The sequence below is a fragment of the Halichoerus grypus genome, chromosome X, assembly GCF_964656455.1.
Source record: "Halichoerus grypus chromosome X, mHalGry1.hap1.1, whole genome shotgun sequence".
Lineage (NCBI taxonomy): Eukaryota > Metazoa > Chordata > Mammalia > Carnivora > Phocidae > Halichoerus > Halichoerus grypus.
This window is the reverse complement of record NC_135727.1, coordinates 36,236,308-36,256,191: the sequence shown is the minus strand read 5'-3', so window position 1 is coordinate 36,256,191 and position 19,884 is coordinate 36,236,308. Positions and strand designations below refer to the sequence as shown.

General features: G+C 43.9%; 1 protein-coding gene across 1 annotated transcript in view; it reads right to left on the bottom strand.

Annotated features, from left to right (window-relative positions):
• Window positions 1-19,630, bottom strand: part of LHFPL1 (LHFPL tetraspan subfamily member 1) — a 45,944-nt gene extending 26,314 nt beyond the window's left edge. Inside the window, exons 1-3 of the mRNA XM_036103990.2 lie at window positions 19,516-19,630; window positions 11,023-11,418; window positions 1,498-1,596 (exon numbers count right to left, since the gene is read on the bottom strand). Coding sequence (XP_035959883.1) covers window positions 1,498-1,596; window positions 11,023-11,404 — 481 coding nt within the window. The 5' untranslated portion in view covers window positions 11,405-11,418; window positions 19,516-19,630. The remainder of the gene's footprint in view (window positions 1-1,497; window positions 1,597-11,022; window positions 11,419-19,515) is intronic.
• Between the last annotated feature and the right edge of the window lie 254 nt (window positions 19,631-19,884).

Below are 19,884 nucleotides of genomic sequence, written 5' to 3'. Positions count from 1 at the left end.
AAGTATGCATCAACTGGTGAGTAGATAAACAAAATATGTTATAGCCATAAAATGGAATATTATTCAGCCATGAAAAGCAGAAGTACTGATACATGCTACAAATGGATGAACTTTGAAAACAATATGCTAAGTAAAAGAAGCAGACATAAAAACCACATATTATTTGATTCCATTTATGTGAAATTTCTAGAATAGGCAAATCTATATTGACAGTGGTTGCTGGGTCCTGGATGCAGAGGGGAATAAGGAGTGACTGCTTAGGGGTAAGCGGTTTCTTTTGGAATATTCGGAGTTGCATAGTAGTGATGATTGCACAACTTTGTGAATCTACTGAAAACCGCTAATTGTACACTTTAAAAGGGCAGCTTTTATGGTATGTGAATTGTATATCAATAAAGCTGTTATTTTAAAAAGGAGAATTATATGTCTAACAACCAAGTAGGAGAGATGTGCTAAATCTTCAATTTTCTCTATCCTGACTGGCTGGACCAGTGGCCTGCTTCCTTTTTCTTTAGAACCTGCCCCAAATATTTACTCATTCCTTCACCTATGGCAGAAGGTGCCAGTCAGCTATGCCCTGAGCCAGTAACACTGGGCATTCTAGGGTCCACATTTGTCACATCTTCTATATAGCCCTTCCCTCGTTATATTTCTATAGTGAACAACTCCTTTCTCTAAAAATGAGTCAAGTGAGACTCAAAAAAACAGTCTGAGGCAACAGAGAGAAAGGGAAGTATTGGGGCATAAGCTATAGGGAACAGGGGGCTTCATTGTTCCAAAATCCTCTCCTACAATTGAGAATACTCAAGGAAACCTAGACATTTCCCCTTCTACTCCCTTCCATCATAGTAAGTTGGGAAAATATTTTGAAGTCTTTCAGTTGGAGACTAATCTATTCCCAGTTCACACTAGTGAACTTAAGCCATTCTCAGTGAGGATTGGCAACCATAGAAGAGTCCAGAGCTACTTCTGTCACCCATTCTAATATTTGACAGCTCTTGCCATTAACATACCAGTAACCATGTAACAATTCCCCATATTTAATCTAGGTTCCTAATGTGTGGTGTAAACCAAATGACTTCTTGCTACATCCTTGGTAGAGCGTGAGAAGAGACACTGTTGATTTATAGTGGGAAAACAGTGCCTCGGAAAGAAATAGTAATAGGAACTAAGAGTTTTCCAGAGAATGACCGATCATCAGTCTCTAAGCATTTGAAATCCCCCTGTAGATAGGGTTTCCCCAAACTGGTCATAGGACTCTGGGTAAAAATGTGTAAAGGATGTGGAGAGACATAATTTAAAAAGAGGAGTTTAAGTCCTTTGTGAGTTAGCAAGGCCAAATGAATCTGGACAAGCGACCACTTCCCACAAGCCAACATAATGACAGAGACTCAGACAAGCACCACTAGCAAGCAGAGTCCCCTGTAAGAGGTAAAGCACTTTGAAAACTAGATTCCCAAAAAAACCATCACTGCCATCCTGCCCAGGCCACCTTACCTAACCGAAATTGATTGGAGACATTCCCACATGTTTGCATTATCTCCGGGCTATTCCATCCTAAGGGGTATAATGCACAGCCGGAGCTTATCAGCAGCCCTGGAAAGAAAAGCATACACATAGGTAGAAAAAAATATAACAGGTCTTCTGTCACCCAAAATTTCTCTCTGTATTAGTTTGGCTCAACTTCTGCCTCTTCTGTTCAGAGTTTACCTTTCCCCTTTAACCCTAAATGTCTATGACACTACCAACTCAACAGGATTTCTTTGCCATGCCATAGGCAGTGAGTTGAGGTAGATAGTAGAGGGAACAACTTACAAAGAAAGGGCAGTGTTAGAAATTGAGACAGTCCAGTGTACTTTTTACAGCCCAAATGTTTATGACAATGGCTTACAACACTAAGTTGGACTCCCCAGTCAGACTCCTTTTCTACCTTGGTCTGATTTTCAAAGAATAATAATGTAGAGACTGCTACTCTTTCCTAAAATTCAGCCTTTTCTAAGAGTCAAATAGGTCCCTGTTAGTTGAAGGTAGGTCATGATTTCTATCACGTGGACTCAGCTGCCAGACTGAGATCTAGAGAAAGCATACACGTTGGATAGGCTTCTCCTGTTGAGGAGGGCACCACACTCCCTCTTCCAGAAATACTTTCTTATTCTGAGATATCATTCCAATTTTATGATAAGAATTTCTCCTTTATTTGGCTTCCAATACCTTCCACTAAACCTTTGTCTTCATGTCCATTTTATTTAGGTTATTTGGTCACTACAAAGTAACTGTGGGATCTTAGTGATAACCTTACTCTTCCAACGAGAGGTACAAATCTGGGTCTGCTTGCTGACACTGCACATAACACAGAACCTCCACAGAGCAGGTGTTTGATCAATGATGAATGAATGACATAGTTAGAGGTTCCAGAGCTCCAGGGCTCAGCTGGACAGTGAAAGGCAGACTACTCCAGGGACTACTGGCCTCACCTACACCTCTCTTTCCCCACTGACGAAGATTCCAGATACACTCTGAGAAGCTAATAAGCCCACTTTGCCTTAAGATGAATCCTTTTGGAAGAGATCTCAAAGTACTCTAAGCTTGTCTACAACATGGCAACCAGCTTTTCTCAATATTCAGTGAGTCCAGAGAAAAAGATGAGGGCCTTAAGAAATAGCAAGAAAGGTTTAAATAGGGGTGCCTGGGTGGCACAGTTGGTTAAGTGTCTGCCTTCAGCTCAAGTCATGATCCTGGAGTCCTGGGATCAAGCCCCGCATCTGAGCAGGGAGCCTGCTTCTCTCTCTCCCTCTGCCCCCTCCCCCGCTTGTGCTCTCTTCCTCTCTCTCTCAAATAAATAAATAAAAATCTTTTTTAAAAAAGAAAGGTTTAAATAGGAAAACAGTGATAACTTTCTGACAGTGAGAGAGGGTTTAGAAACTAAAAGAATGACCAATTAAGGCTAGAAATTCCCTTCAGTGGAATGCTTAAAATTAGAAGGCATTCTTATCTGTCTCATAGTCTTAAAGGAAATGAAACTGGTCACTCAAAGACTTTTCTAGGCTCTGGAATTTATCCAGTGGCAATGGAACAACACTCCTATTTGTTTAGGGGTTCCTCTGTTTTCTTTGTTTGTACCACAGATAAACTGAAATCCTACGAGATGAGGAAGTATGAGCCAGAATATGGAACCCAGAGTATGCACAATGGGTTAAGGACAAAATTGGAAATGAAATCCTAGCCTTTTCCTGCTTCTAGTATATATATCCTTTGAGGGAAGAGTTACTAAAAAGTGAGCTTTTCCACACAAACTAGGAAGAAAAGAACATAAGTTCATAAAAGAACAGCAGTTCTGCTTTCAAACCTCCACATTCAGAACCCTGGGACTGGCATGAACTCTGATTTCTCAAGCAGGTATCAGTGCTGGCCAAGTGTGTGTCTCAACATGGCAGGGGGAACCTTCTACTCTCCTCAGCCCCCTCTTGTTCCTCAGACCTTACCATGTAGAGGAGCTCAGGTCAGGAATCACCTCCTCCAGGAAGCCTTTCTCACTATCCCCAAGGTCCCACCCCCAGGCTAAGTTACATATTCCTTCTCTGTGTTCCCACAGTACCCTGTGCTTATTCCTGTGATTAAAATATCCTGTGATAATATATGCTTCACAACTGATTGAGCTCTGCTTCCCTCACTAAAGTGTGTGTTCCTGGAAGGGAGGAACCCTTGGTAACTGGTACATAATAAGTGCCCAATAAATGCATCTGTTTCAGAGTATACTCTGGGTACTTGACAGACAGCTTCCTTTGCCCATGCTACCCAATGGGGAAGCCTTCTGAAGGGATCTTCATAGCGGGAATGGGAGATCATCCTAGACAACTGATACAGCCATAGAATCTTAGAGAGGGAAAGGCCTCTGGAGATTACCTACTCCAATCCATCCCCATTACAGATGTGGATATTGAGACTCAAAGAGGGAAAGCTATTTACCTATGGTCACATAGCCAGTTACTGGCAACACTTTTCCCACTAATCAGAGCAATCATCAACCCCTTAGAAGCTCTGCTGTTCTAAAGACAGGTATCCAGAAATGACCACCTTTTGACAACAATATCTATAGCAAGTACTAGGAATCTTATAGGCATTAGATCCAGAGAGACAGCACAACACAATGGCTTCAGAGAACAATACTGTATTATATACTTGAAAGTTGATCTTAAATGTTCTCACCACACACACACACACACACACACACACAAAACCAGAATGATGTGAGGTGATGGATGTGTTATCTAACCTTATTATGGTTAACATTTCACAATATACATGTATATCCAATCATCACGTTGTACACCTTAAACTTACACAGTGTTATATGTCAATTATATTTTAATAATATGGGAAAAAAGAGAGAAAGGGTTCTGTAGTCAGTCTAGATCTAAGTTCAAATTCCAGCTCTGCCACCTAGAGTCTGTGTGACTTTAGGCAAGTCACTTAATCTCTCTGTGCTTCAGTTATCTTGCCTTTAAAATGAGAATAATAGTATTCCATCCTATAGGGCTGTTTCAAGAAATAATGCTTATAGAGTGCCTAGCATATAGAAAGTGTTCAACAAAAAATTATTTTTATTAAACAACAGCCTCTCCCTATGACTCCTCTCTCATTTTCCACCTATATTCTCCATGCTAATTTCTTCCTCACCTCTTAGTCCTCAGAAAAAATACAGCTGAAAAGTCAAATTGCTCAACAGGGCTCAATTCAAATCTTCCTGGTTGGAGTTGTTATCTTGCAATTTTTTGCAGGCACCAAGCCAGAGACTAGAAATCTCGGCCAGGCATGTGTTCTGCCCCAGTGCATGTGGCCCCACGCTCTACCCAACCAGCCCTCCTACTCCTCTTATCCCCTATCCTCCCTCCTGCCTTTTAGACAGATGAGCGCAAGTAGGTTGTACACATGCTTCATGGAGATGTTTGACTTGTAACTGACAGCTGATTCCATCACATTTGCTCATAGCTGGAGAAAGATGTGTCCTGGGAGACTTATTTTAAAAATGAAGTCACAGGGTAATTTATCCTCAATTATATTTGTTTCCAACAGTTCTCATAAATTTAGGATTTTGAAGATGAGCTTCAAATAGAAATGCAGAAGTCATTTGCCAGTGTCAGGTCTTGCCACCTTCTGGAAGAGTGGGGCCTATTAAAACATGTAGATTCTTAGGCCTTAGCCAGAGATATTTGATTCAGTAACTGTAGCCTAGGAACATGCATTCCCCCTTCTCTAAGTGCTATAGCTAACTCCTGGTTTTATTACCCCTCCAACCACATATGTCCCTTGGTTCAGCTGGGTACTTTCTTATTCTCATCTGCCTCTAGAAAGGGGAAAAAAAAGCTCTTTAGAATATGTTACTATCCTTACTTCCCTACTATACAGTGATCAGTAGGGCTGCCATCTTGTTTCCCTTCCTCAGCTTTTCTTTCCACAAGAATCCCCTAATGCAAAATGTACCAAATGTCCTCCCCAAACATGGTTGCTATGGTTTGAATTCACCTCTCTGACCAAGCAGAGGCCTGGGGTTAAACACTTCACTCTGTTTCAGCCCTTATGGCAGGCAACCTCAACTCCCATACAAAACCTCAGACACACCTTCTTGGACAGAACTTGGAACCCTCCTTGCAGCTACTTCCCAGCTACAGTCAACCTTCCCCTGATGCCAGAATTACTACTTCTCCATATCCCAACAGTTGTATAGCCTCCTCCTAACCGCACATTCTCCGTTAGGCAGATGCCAAATCTTTGTCTCTGGGCAGAGAAAGCCCCCTCCCTGGGTGTTAACCAACCCCCTTTGCTTCCTCCACAGCCATTCACAAGTACAAATATTGAGTGTGCAATCATTTTATTACACGCCCAACCCGATCCCCAAATATCTGTCCAAATACGGTTATTAGGTAGTTTGAATTTACTACCTGAGCAGAAGTCTAGTATGGGTTAATTTGTTATTTGCTCATTTATTGCTCTTAGAACAACTTCAACTCAAACACAGTAGAAAATTTATAAGTCTGCCCTCCAGCTATAATCTCAGCTTTCCCTTCCCAGGGAGCTCCCCACTCAACTGTCCCATTCATTTGACCCCATATTCTCTCTCAGAGTTATAAGACAATTTACTTCTGTGAGAGACATTTAAAATAGATCAGGGGAGACTTCACACAGAGGCTGCATTTGACATGAACTTTGAGAAATAGGCAGATGTTTACAGACAGAGATGGAAAAAAAGGGAATTCTAGAAAAAAGCAACACTATGAATGAAACTGAGCAGAGGTTCTCAAATTTTAGCGTGTACTGGAATCATGCTGGAGAATGATAAAAACAAATCAAAGACAGTAGTTACCTTTCCTATAGGAACAAGGGAATATGATCACGATATGAAGGACACTATAACTGTATTGGTAATATTCTATTTCTTAAGCTGAGTGGTGCATACATCTGAACTATTTTATACTATATTTAAAAAAATAAATCAGTCTGAGAGGCTGTGTAAAATATAGACTGGAGGGCATCAGTTCTGATTCAATATGCTTAGAATGGCCCTAACAAGCACCCCAGGTAATTCTTATGCAACTGATTCATGGGCCACTCTGAAAAACATTGTGATAGCATTTCATCTTCAAGAGGAAAAGGAAAAATCAATAGCACCAGTGCATAAAGCCCAGGGGTGAGAGTCAGGAGCTCTGACCCATATTCTCTGCTCTGCTCCAATTTGCTACATAAGTATTAACTTCTTTAAATACTATTTTCCCAAACAGAAAGCCACTTTTATCCTTGTTCAGCATGGTAAGTATAAATTAAATGATGCCAGTGAAACTCTGAAGGATTTTCCAGGAAATGCATGGTTTCCAGAGAACATAATGGTTTTTAGAAAAGTAGCTCTCAAAAAAAGAAAGAAAGAAAGAAAGAAAAGTAGCTCTCTTTCCTTGATTCAGGTTCTCAGGGATCTGCCTCCAGTGGCAATTTTCATTGAGCTTGAAGCATGTAGCATTAAGACTTTACATGGAAAAAAACACTGGTGCCTGTCTGGGTATGTTGAATTATATCTTCTCAAAGAAAAAAAAATGTCCAGGGGGATGGTTCTCACTTGAGTTGGGGAAAGGGAACACAGCATACACATCAGAGTCACTGGGGAGATTTTTCAAAACACCAGACTTCCACCTGTTGCTATGTATATCAGAATGGGAAAGAGGATAGGAGTGATGGGGAGTCCACATTTTTTAAGCGCTCCAGGTGATCCTGATACATTCCCTGCTCTAGAAAGATTCTTGGCCTCCCTCAAGTAACCCGATCCAAGATCTTACACTTTTTCCTGCCAAGAAGTTCCTTATATTTACTTCTCAACTATTTCTTCTTTGTTTAGCTCTCACTGAAGATAGAGAACAATTCACAAGCATCTTGCATATGTATACACAGGGGAATGTGAATAATGACCTTGTTCTCAGGGACTGGGGGCCAGCTGGTTGGAAACCTCAGGATCCCCAGGGTTGAAATAATCTCCTGGCCAGATGTTTCCTTCACCGGTTGGAGCAGGGCATGAAGGTCCCAGTGGAAGGCTCTCTGGACCCTAGGCTTGTCCAGCTGGATCAGTTGCAGGTGGAGCAAATGGGACCCAAGGGCCCCATCAGGTCACCTTGCTAAGTCTGACTCAGGCCAGCAGCTCTTTATTCCTTCCTGTCTCTCCCACTTCCCACCGTTCATCTCTGTGGGCAGCTGCCAAACTGGGGAACAAGAGTCAAGAGGGGGAGGGGGTTGTTCTTAATGGATACTCCATCTCTTCAGCGGTTTGGGGTCTGGCAGAGATAAACCAGACCTAAAACAAATTGGCTCCACCCCCTGATGTATTTCAGTTAATGCACTAGCTGCCGAGAAGCCAGGCCTGGAGCAACAAAATCAATTCCCTGCAGCTGAACAAGCTTAAACTTAACCCCCACAGCTCTTTCTCTTGTGTCTTTTATCCATGCTGCTGAACATGCTGTTCAGGTTTGGCTTCCTGACACTGGCAGAGCGTATCTCTAAGAGGTCAGATCCAAGGTCTCTGAAGACCCTTGGGTAATGGTCATGTGCCAAGGGGCTCCTAGAAAATATGATCCATCCAAGCAGTCTTCACCATTCTCTCACATCTTATGTAACCTTGACAGGCACCAGTTCCCAAAAAGGTGGTAGGAATGACCCTTATTTGGCTGATGTTACAGATGGGGAAGCTGCTGAAATTTAGCAACCTATCCAATATCTTTCACATATCCAGGGATAAACCTTGTACTACCATGCCTTGGGTCTTGACTCCTTCCATGCCTACTGTCAAATGGTGTTTTATTCTTGAACTTTAAAATCCCTCCTCTAAGTATAAATACTGTGACTATGTTCCTACGAGCATGGGTCAGTGGGGAATCATTCTATATGGGGAATCATATGAGATGAAAAGGGTACTGATGTTTTGATTTCCTCTGTATGACACCCGCCACTCAGCCAAAGTTCTTCCCCACTCAGTCTATGAGTGTCTAAAGCTCCATGATCTACCCACGTATCTCAAGAATTTCCTTTGAGTTTCTCGACCTAGGAAGTAGGATCAATTAAATGTATCATATGGAGAACCACAAGGGTTTCTTAAAGTCTCAGTCAAGCCCAAGCAAGCTGGGAACAGGAGCCACTGTTAATGGTTGGAGTCTGATGGAAGCTGTTGCTACTGGCCTTCTGATTCCTACCCATTGGCCCCTCCTCACTCTCTGCTGGCAACTATTAGAAATTCAAGTGAAGCTAAGTTGCCACTCTCAAATCAGAAGAGAAAAGGACTCAGGGTGCTAACCCCCCTGAATGGAAGCCTGGTAAAAAAGGATAGGATGTGCATGAACCCAGCTCTCACATGTCCAACTTATCCCAATATACACTAAACATTGTCTTAGCTGTGCATTCATTCCTTTACAGTTACTGAACACCTGCTCTGTGCCAGGCAATGAACTGGGACCTGAGACTATAAATATGGGTTGAAAAGACCATCTCTTTCTTCTGCCAGCTAAGTGTCATTTCCTGAAATAATGTGTCCATAAAAGTGCTAAGCTATCTATAGCATGCCTAAGAATTCAGGTGAAAAGTGAGCCCATTTAAGGTTCATTTGTGATATCCATAGAGTCCCCAAAGGGAGACAAAGTCATTGGCTTAGACCAGCCTTAGTAATTGGTTCTGTACCATGGTTCTCAAGGGGGAAGAAAGAAGCTAATCTAATGACTTTCCAATGTGGCCAGGAAATCATTAGTAGCTAAAGAGTGGAAAAATTCAGAGATAAGGGAGGCTAGAATGTTCATTCATATTTAAAACTTTTACACTGAGTCTGAGGAAAGAGGGGACCAGAAAATATCACCTTAACTGGCACAACCAAAAGAATCAGTGTTTTTTAATAAGCAGGTCAGGAAACCATGATATCTTAGCTCAGGGTTTCTCGACCTTGGCCCTATTGACATTTTGTGCTGGGTACTTCTTTGTCATTGGAAGTGGGAAGCTGTCTTGTTCTTGTTCCCTCACCTTTACCCACTGGATGTCAATAGCATACTTCTCAAGTTGTGATAATCAAAAGTGTCTCAAAGAGATTACCAAATGTCCAGGGTGGGGTAGGAATCAGCCCCTGTTGAGAACCGCTGTCTTTGTTCACCACTACCACCTCACTCTATGGCCACCTGAATACAGTCATTAGAGAGAAGAAAGAAAATCAGGATCTGCACTATCTTGCCAGTGAACAAATTCAAGGAAGGAAGGCAGATGAGCACCAGGAAAGGTCACTGTCATTTGCCCATGACCACAGGGCAACTCAGGGCAAGAGCCAGAAGTGGGATCCAAGTTTCCTGGCTCCAGTCACCCACACTGTACTGCTAATGGAGATGATAATGATAATGAATTGAGTAATGATTCTGAAACTTCACGAGCAACAACCACCACTTCAGCAATAGGTTCTACCAGCACTTTTTCCCAGTGTGCCATCCAGGTATAAAATATAATTCACATATTCACCCACAGATTTGCCTGTCTGTCTAAACTTGCTTTTTCTTCTCATAAAGTTCCAATTAAACTGCCCCCGTTGCCTTCCTGCAGTCTGCCATTTTTGCATTTGGTCCTTTCCTGGCCCATCTATGCATCACCAGCCTCCCAGGTGTTCTGCACTAAATTTAGAGGGAGACTGAATGAGGGAAAAATAAGTAGGGTGGGTCAGGGCCCTAAGAAATCGGGATAGACTGCTAATGGCTACCAGACAGGGCTAGCCTTAGATAAAGGCCAAATAAGCAGTCACCTATAGTCTGTCTGGTACCTAGCATTTCACTTTTAGAGGTGTATTTCTTTGGTGAGGATTGTACATCAAACTTGTTAGTGATGAGGACTTGTGCCTATATGTTTATCAGATCACTGTCCTCTGAGATAACTACCAGAGATCAAGGCTCTTAGAGATCAAGTGTATTTATTTTTTATTTTTTATTTATTTTTATTTTTTATTTTTTAAAAAGATTTTATTTATTTGCGAGAGAGAGAGTGAGAGACAGAGAGCATGAGAGGGAGGAGGGTCAGAGGGAGAAGCAGACTCCCTGCTAGCAGGGAGCCCGATGTGGGACTCGATCCCGGGACTCCAGGATCATGACCTGAGCCGAAGGCAGTCGCTTAACCAACTGAGCCACCCAGGCGCCCAGAGATCAAGTGTATTTAGAGTATACATTGCTGTCCCTAGAAAGTGGACCTGGATAATATCATTAAATGAGCACTGTTCAGACAGAAGAAGGTGATGAAAATGGAGGGCTAACAAACCAGATATCAACTTTGCTGCTAGCCAATTTTGCTGCAAATAAAGCCCTGGTATAGATGGCACTTTGGGGAGTCCTAGGCTGGGTGTTTCAAAGGAGTCTCCATTCGTAGCCTTTGAGTTGGATAAAGGGAAGGGGCTGAGAGTGGATTTCTCCATGAAGAAACACTTCCCACCCCCACTGCCAAGCTCCAAGACCTACCCAACCCCAGCAACAGTCTTACCTCCCACGAACTGTGCTGCTCCCATGCAACGTCCCGTCATTCTGGAGATGAGCTCCTCCATGCAGCAGCCCAGGACAGCAGCTAGTGCCACGAGGAGCAGCAGAGCACAGCCGGCACCTGTCACCACCGTGCACATCTGCCAGGCCAGGCTTGGAATGGCACTGAAGCTGGCATAGCGCCCGCACTCTTCCACCATGATCAGACTGTGCCCCTCTCCCCGCACAGGGTAGTTGCACCTCCGGAATGTGCTGAATGACACTGGCTTCCCCAGCTGGGATCCAAAGAGCCAGTAAGGCAGGAAGTAACTGGTAGAACTGGCCACAGCAGTAACAAGAGACAGGAAGGCCCAGAGGGTCCCCACCAGTGTCAGGCTGCTCCTCATGGTCCCAGGTTTCTCTGCAGGAATGGGGAGATGAGTTGGGTCATAGCACCAAATGCAGAAAGTTAGCATGTAGGCTCCATTGGCCTATTTTTCATCTGGCTGGCCAGTCCTAGGGCTCATTTATGGACAACTTGGCCCTTGCCTTTAGATAAGATTATTCTATTGAGGCCCATTTGGGTCCTTCTGGGATTCTGCTTTCCAGCACTTTTCCCATCTTCCCTTCCTCCCACCTGATTCAGAGTTCTAGGGTCTCTAGGCTGCAAAGGAAGAACCATAGAACTGAATTAGTGACTGTTCTACCAACTCAAATGCAGCCTAATCAGACAGCTTTCAACTCTTGACATCTAGCATGAAACAAGTGGCTGGAGCTGAAGCTGGAATGAAACCAAGGCGGCCCAGAGAATCCTCAGCTTCCAGTGGAATGGCCTTGCTGGCCTGGGGGCCTGGGAGGAGATGATATCTCAAGAGGGTCAGAAACCAAGTCGTTTTCAGAGAATGAAGAAAGAAGGAAGGAAGAAGGAAGACAACTCACGGGGCTGCCCCTTCTACAAGGGAGAAGAGGGAAGGAGAGCTCACTATGGAGTTACAGCATGTGCTCATGTGACCTATGTAGGATGTCCAATAGTGCCTCAGTATGAGCTGTTCACGGGGTTGAAATGTGTAGAATAAAACAAGGGGTGCCTGTCTTATACCCCTTGCTTGTCACTGAGTGAGCACTGTTTAGTCACTTTTTCCCAAAAACAATATGGGAGGCAACTTTCCAACCAGTGAAGGTTGTTTAAGTCTAGACAGGCTACTAAGAAAACCTGCCTCATCCTTTGCTCAATATAGTCAGGAAAGCTTCTCCTCTCTCTGAAATGGATCAGGTAGCCCCTGCCTGGCAGTAGGAACATGCATATATAGCTGTAAGGACCTTTCAAGGTGCCCTCTGTAACAAGTAATCTCAGATTCAAGACACTGAGAGTTTTTTTCAGATCTAATCTCCTCAGCTCAGCTCACAAATGGCTTTCACAGACCCCTCTGTCAAAAATCAACCACTTCCCTCCCAACTCCATTACTCTGCCTTTGCTTTCTGGCCTCAATTAGGGCAGAGACCACACTGCAGCTTGATGACCGCACTGTGAATGTCTCCAGCAGGAAGATGGTGGAGTATATTTCAGAAACTTCTCCATGATTCATCACCATTGCATAAAACTACAGGTGGTGGGAGAGGAGAGGGGTCCAGCAATGGGGGACCGAAGATAAGGGGAGTACAGGCACTGGCTATATGGGGCTAGCATACCGCCAATTTGGGACATTGTCAGGAAAAAGCAGCAGTTGTACTCAGGGTCTCGGGGACTAGGCCCAGCTGTGGGTCTTTTCACAAGCACCATTAACTCATGTTTGTCTAATGAAACCATTGCATAGAAGCAGCTAATTTCCAGGCTGGCAAGGACCTTAATGAATCACCTAATTCAACCTTCTTGTTTTACATATGGGGGAGCATGGCCCGGTAATTGGGGGGGGAATCCTTTCCCCCAAGTCACAGAGTAAGTTAGCAAGCAGCAGCACCGGAATAAGAAAGCCGATCTGCAGATTCCTGGGCCGGTACTTTTCTACCACATAGTACTAACACCCCTCCCCCCATCACTTTGCACACTGGAATCGGAAGAGGAAGTAATTTTACCCAAGGGTAAAGGACTAGTGAGGTACACTGGCCAGACCAGAGCCCAGTTATTTGATTCTTAGCATAACGCTCTGTTTTCAGTCCACCACAATTCCCCTCCTGAAACATATGTATTGTGTGCTGTGTGTTTTGTGCAGGAAGGGAGAAGAGATCATAAATTGCAGGTGCTTACTTTGGAATGCTAAGGCTTGGGAAGAAAGTGCCCTGAGCTGGGCCCCTGGGAATGAGGATTTATGCCTGAGGGGGGCGGGGTGAGAAGATGTGATGAGGGATGGAAAGCCAACGGGAGGAGAAGTGGAACTAGTTTTAAGTAATTGTTCTTAGGAAACAGGTATGCTTGGCTGCAATGAGGTAATGCCTCTGCTTGTGATATTAGAGTTTGTAAGATTATGAAAAGTTCAAGCAGCCCTCTGTTATGGTCTCACTTCCTGGTGAAGAAGCTCAGGCGGGAGGATGAGAGGAAACCAGCTGACAAACACTTAGGGCTGCATCATCATATTCCTTTCCAAAGCCATTATGTCATGACCGCTGCCCAACAACCTTCTCTGTTTGGTAAGAAAGGTGTCACCTCCAATTTACAAATGAGCACAGTGAGGGTTAGAAAGCTAAGTGACTCGTCCAAGGTTGCACAGTAATTTATTGGCACAGCCATGACTTCTCACTTCTCATTCACCCACCACCTTCCCCGCCGCCATTTGCTCCGTTATCACCCCAGTAGTATTACAATTAAAAGCTTCCATGGTTTCCCAGCTAGGATTTCAAAAAATGTTTAAGAATGGGGAAAGACTTAGAGGGGCAGACTGGGAAGGTAGGAGGAAGGCCACTTTCTCTAAGCAGTGTGTAAACCAGAGGAACAAGAGCATTAGCTGTTTCAAGCTCAGCAGCTCTAGTCAGAACCAACCCCATACAGGGCGCCTGGGTGGCTCAGTTGTTGGGCATCTGCCTTCGGCTCAGGTCATGATCCCGGGGTCCTGGGATCGAGCCCCGAATTGGGCTCACTGTTCGGCAGGAAGCCTTCTTCTCCCTTTCCCACTCCCCCTGCTTGTGTCCCCTCTCTCGTTGTGTCTCTCTCTGTCAAATGAATAAATAAAATCTTAAAAAAAAAAGAACCAACCCCATATGTTGCCCATAAATATCATCACATTGAGATCAAAATTCCCGGTATGACAACCAGTAGAAGGGCAGAGAATTTAAGGCAGAGAAAGAAACTGTATCAGTGAGTGGTACCTAGATTATACTAGAAATAAGAGGTGGGGTTCTGACATAAGATTATCATCATCTGGGGGTGCCTGGGTGGCTCAGTCAGTTGAGTATCAGACTCTTGATTTTGGCTCAGGTCATGATCTCAGGGTGGTGAGATCAAGCCCCACACTCAGCTCCATGCTCAGTGCACAGTCTGCTGGAGATTCTCTCTCTCCCCCCCACCCCTCCCCCACTCGCGTGTGTACATGTGTGCGTGCGTACTCTCTCTCTCTCTCTCGAGTGTGCAAGCATGGCAGGGGGCGCGTGAGTGGCAGAGGAAGAGGGAGAGAGAATCTCAAGCAGACTCCATGCTGAGCATGGAGCTGGATGCACGGCTCAATCTCTCGACCCCAAGATCATGACCTGAGCTGAAACCAAGAGTTGGATACTTAACTGACTGAGCCACTGAGGCGCCCCAATAAATAAAATCTTTTATTTATTTTTTTAAATTGTTAAAAAAAAGATTATCATCATCTTTGACAAATCAGGCTGTTTAAAAAACTACAATACTACCAACCACTGTCACTATAATTTTATTTTTAAATGGAATTTTGAAGCCAAGATATAAGAAGGCAGAATCACAAAATCCAGTTTAAATTACATATGCTTAGCTTTAGAGAAACTCATCGGCTTTCAGAATTTAAATACTTTTAACTTCAGGAAAAACTCATTGTCCTTATTTCACTGAGGACTAGGACGACCAGTCAGGCCAGTTCTCCGGGACTGAGGGATTTCCTGGGATGTGGGACTTACAGTGACAAAACTAGGAAAGTTAGTCACCCTTTTTAGGACTAGAGGTGTGGCGAGCCAGCACTATCTGTGGACAGCAAGCTGAGAATCACTGCCACAGATAATTCTCTAATGTTCTCTCTCCAGGACTCAAACAATGTGAAGTTAAAGGTGACCATGGCATTAAACAATGGAGAGATGAAGCCTATGTATTTTGAATGTAAACCTTTCTGAATCATAGATGTGACCTCATGCAGTCAAGGAAGAGAGCCCAGAGATCCAATTGCTCAGTGTTTTCTGAGCATAGAATAAACCCCAACCCAGCTTCACCTGTGGCTGGACAGGGAGGCATTGGCTTTGGTGTCTACGTAGGCACTTTGCTATGTGTTCACATGTGCCAGATGGGGAAGTACATTCAGGCAAATGCTTTTAGTTCCTGTATGGCCTACAGTGGATGTCCCTCCATGACAGTCCTCCAAAGCAATCCAAGTTCATTCCCAGGAACTAGCCAAGTCTCTTTGCACTCACATAAATAAAAATCATGTACAGTGCTATACTTCCTTCTATCTTTGTTCTTCCTGTATATGTCATGTATGCAATGGCTTTGTTTCCCTGACCTGGAATTCTAGCCACACAGCTACACTGGATTTCAGAAAACGAGAACTCAACCCCAGCGTACCTGCTAATTTGTCCAGTAACAAGACATTGATAGGATTCTTACTGACACTCTCTCTTTAGTTGTCACATGGTCCCTCATCCCTTAGTTTCTCCATCTCCTAAATGGGTCACGTGCCTGTTTCTGAGAGTGGTTGTGTAGGATGCAGTGAGTGTGGCCAGAAAGTTGTGACAACCAGGGTGGAAGCACAAAGTGTGTTCTGCATTTACTGTCCTTACTGAAGGCTAATGCTCACTAATCTTTAAGAGATATGGTCATGATTCTAATGCAGACTCATGGGTAGGAATCACTTCAACCTTTTGAGGCAGGAAACCCACCTAAGCCGTACACATCAAATGGTTATCTAGATTATTTTTAAAGAACTCTAGAGAAGGGGACTCTCTGATTTTTCTCAGTAGCTTAACAACTCTCACTGTCAATAAATCATTCATTATGTCTCATTTGAAACTTTTTCTGCTGTAACATAAGGCCGAATTCTTTGGTCTCATCATCAGAGGGAAAAGAGAAGAGCTTGGTTGGTCTTCCAGAGGAGAGCCCTTAATCAACTCAGATTGCTGGGAGCTTACCTTTAGCCCCCTTCCCCCCAAAATGAGCACTCTGCCTCTCTCTGTGGTGTCTCATTGCCAAGTCTTTAATTATTTGTTCTCACCTTTTCATTCTCCTGTGTACATACTCATACATAAGCACTTAGTATCGATGAAACTGGAAAAACTGCTCTTATTTTTTTCTAGGTGGGAGGAAAAGAAACCAAATCCTTCCTTTACCTCACTTTCTCCCCAGTCCCCACAGACAAAATCTCAAATACTTTTGTCCCCACTTGAGCTTGTCATACAACTTTGGAGTTAAGGAAAGCACTACCTTACCAAAGGTAACGGGGTCCAGGCAAAGCAGCCGGGGAGTTAATGACCAGAATACGAAGTGGTCAGAAAGGGTGTCTCTGACTTGCAGCTGCTAAGGAAAACACGGCTGCAAGACTACAGGTTTCAGACTGGTCTGTGAGGAGCAGCTTTGTTGGCACTGGTGTTGGCAAAGGAATATGAACAGGCCTTTCTCCTCATGCCCCCCAGATGGTGTGCATTGCCTACCTGCCAACCCTGTTACAAATACATCATACTCAGTGTTGAGACTTTTGTAGGAAAGGAGCAAGATACACAGGCATATGTTTCCAGTGGTAAATAGAGTGACGCTCCAGAGAAATGTCTTTGCCCAATGTGGTTCCTTATATCAAGTTGGGTATATAAGCAGCCTGAACCTGAACATTCTAGATCTTTCTACTTCAGACACAGCCCCAAGCATTTCTCTCCTCATTTTCTGCCACCTGAGTCCTTCAGGAGTTATTCCTCCTCTGTATATCCCTGCAATGGGAGTTACTCCGAGTTCTCCTATGCCTGAAATCATCACAGGATGTAGTTACTCCAAGGGCTTTATTTCCCATTTGTGTAATTGATATACAAAAAAATGCACACATTTAGTGCATACATCACAATGAGTTTGGACATATGCTTATATTTGTACCACCATCACCACAATCAAGGTACTAAAACAAATTCAGAAACTTCAAAAAGTTCCTTGTATTGGTTTTGTGTGTGTATGTGTGTGTGTTAAGAATATAATGTGAGATCTATCCTTTTAATTTCTTTTAAAGTGCACAACACTGTACTGTTAACTTTAGGCACAAAGTTATATGGAAGATCTCTCGAATTTACTCATCTAGCGTCTGAAACTTTATACACATTGAGCAACAAGTCCCTATACCCGCCTCCCCACCAGTCCCTGGCACCACTATTCTACTCTGCTTAATATCTCACTTTTGACCTAAGCCTTGTCTTTCAAATTCGTCAGCTGCCATGCTTGCTGATCCTCTTTCTAAGCCTTCTCTCTTCTTCCCTCCTCTTTTATTCTGGAATAGAAAGAATAGCAAAACTAGCTATGTTGGCTTTACTTATTATTTGTGTCTGAGATGTTCACAGGCAGGTAAGACAGTTGGAGGCTGGAAGTTAGAGAGTACGTGGAGACAGATAACCAACTGAGTCACTGACAACCATTTCTAAATAATCAAGTTGGCCATGTAGAGATAGCAAAAGCCCTTACAACGAAACTCCATGTCAGGTCCTGGTCCCTTTCTCCAGAGTTTGAGGTTGGAAAGGTAGGAATTGGAAAATGATTTCCCTAAATTTCATATGAACTTCTCCCTTCCCTGCAAAAAAATGGTGCTCACTGAGCTCCCCATTTGTCTTCTGCTTTGAAAACTGAGGTGCCAGTTAGAGCTCTTCATCCCAGTTCTTATTCTGGCTGGACAGATGCCACCACCTTCAGTGATCAGTTGGTCAGCTAGGACTCCCATTCACCAGTTAGAAACCATTCCTACCAGCCTGCTTTGGCAAGACACCGTTAAGCCCTATCAACAGTGGGCTAACTGGTACTGCATCTCCCCACACCCTTAGGTTCCTGGTCCCAGCCCTGCTACTGTTACCCAGTAGACCCTCCACCTGTGGCCTCAAAAGGGAATAGAATGCCACGCCAGCTGATCACCTCCATTCAGTGAACCTGGCCAGTATAGGAAGAAGGTGGGCTGGATGCTTCACCAGCCACTTCGGCAGACATGAGAGGCAGTGTGGCACATTAAGAGCATTTCTCAAAATGGTGGCCCCAAACCGTCTGCATTAGAATCACCCTCAGTGCTTGTTTGAAATGCAGACTGTGACACTCCTTCTCAGAGCCACTGAATTACAATTTATGAGATTTGCATTTTTAAAAAATTCTCAATTGATTCTGTTGGAAACTAATGATTGAGAAATACCATTTTAGTGGAAAAGGGTCCAGATTTTGGAATCAGATTTGAGATAGGGTCCTAAGTTCTTCCCGTTACAGGTTACATGAACTTGAGAGGATCACTTAAAACCTCAGAGTTTCAGTTTTATCTATAAAATGAAGATGATTAAACATAGTTCAAGTGAAATGATATCTGTGATAAATCTAACACCAGGATAGGTGCCCATTACTCTCCCCTGTACTGGAAAAGATAACATTCCACCGTAAGTAATAGAGAAGACTTGAAGTCTCTCAAGAAGTAGAACATCCCTCCTCTCCCCTCTCTCTCCCCTCCAGCCACTCTTCCAGTGACTTCTTATCTCTCAGCTTCTTTCTGTGTTCAGTTTCTCACCACAAAATGGAACCACTGTGTCCCATGTTCTTTTCGAGAATGGATTTATAGTCAAACAATTTCAGGTTTTTCTGTAAATCATCATGCTTGGCACATAGTAGGAACTCATAAATATTTACAGAGTGAATACAATCTTTTGTTTCCAGCCGGACTGAATGACTTCAACATCTGCATTTCAGTTTAACCCCATCACCCTATTTCGGTCCCGTAGTCCCAATTTAGGCAATTCTAAAAGATCAACCCAGCACACCAGCAAACCGGATCCACTCCTCCTTCTACAGACAGGTCCAAGCAAAAGCCCTCTCTCCACTCCCAGAGACATGCACTTCCTCTCCTCAAGTTACCAACTCTCCTAGGAAAACCAGCTGACCGTTAACCCTTAGGTCCTCAAGCCCTGTCAATATGAAATAGGAATCCAGCCCGGATTCCTCTTAGCCTCTGTGCAAACAACAGGCTATGAGGAAGTAAAAATGCACCAGGCCCTCTTTGGGAAGAAAACAGCTTCTCTGAGCTGTGAGATGAAAGTACAGGAAGCCTGAGAAAGGAAAGGGAGAAGAGGGGCTGAGCGCGGGGAGAGCAAAAACAGTTTCTTATCCAGCTGTTTCCAGTGCATTTGGCCCAAGTTGCAAATTTACCTTCTGACCACGAAAGCTGATTGACTTGTTCCCTCTCTTCAGACTCAGATCTGAGAAACAACTTCTCCTCACAACTTGTCAGAAGAGAATGGGAATCCCAGCGGCTCTTTGCAGTGATGCCTGAAAACCTTGCTTTACCTTTGGGAGAGAGGGGCGGAGTCCAACCTAATGGGAATTAACTCCAAACACGCTGGAGCCTTCAAATCCAGCCTCAGACATGCAGGCACTTGAAGTAGCTTAGCTGGCACAGAGTTCCCCACCTCCATCCTCACAGCTGCCAAGTCAGCTGTGTGTGTGTGTGTGTGTGTGTGTGTGTGTGTGTGCATGTGCGTGCGCGCGTGTGCGTCGCTGCAACTGCCTATCTGTCTC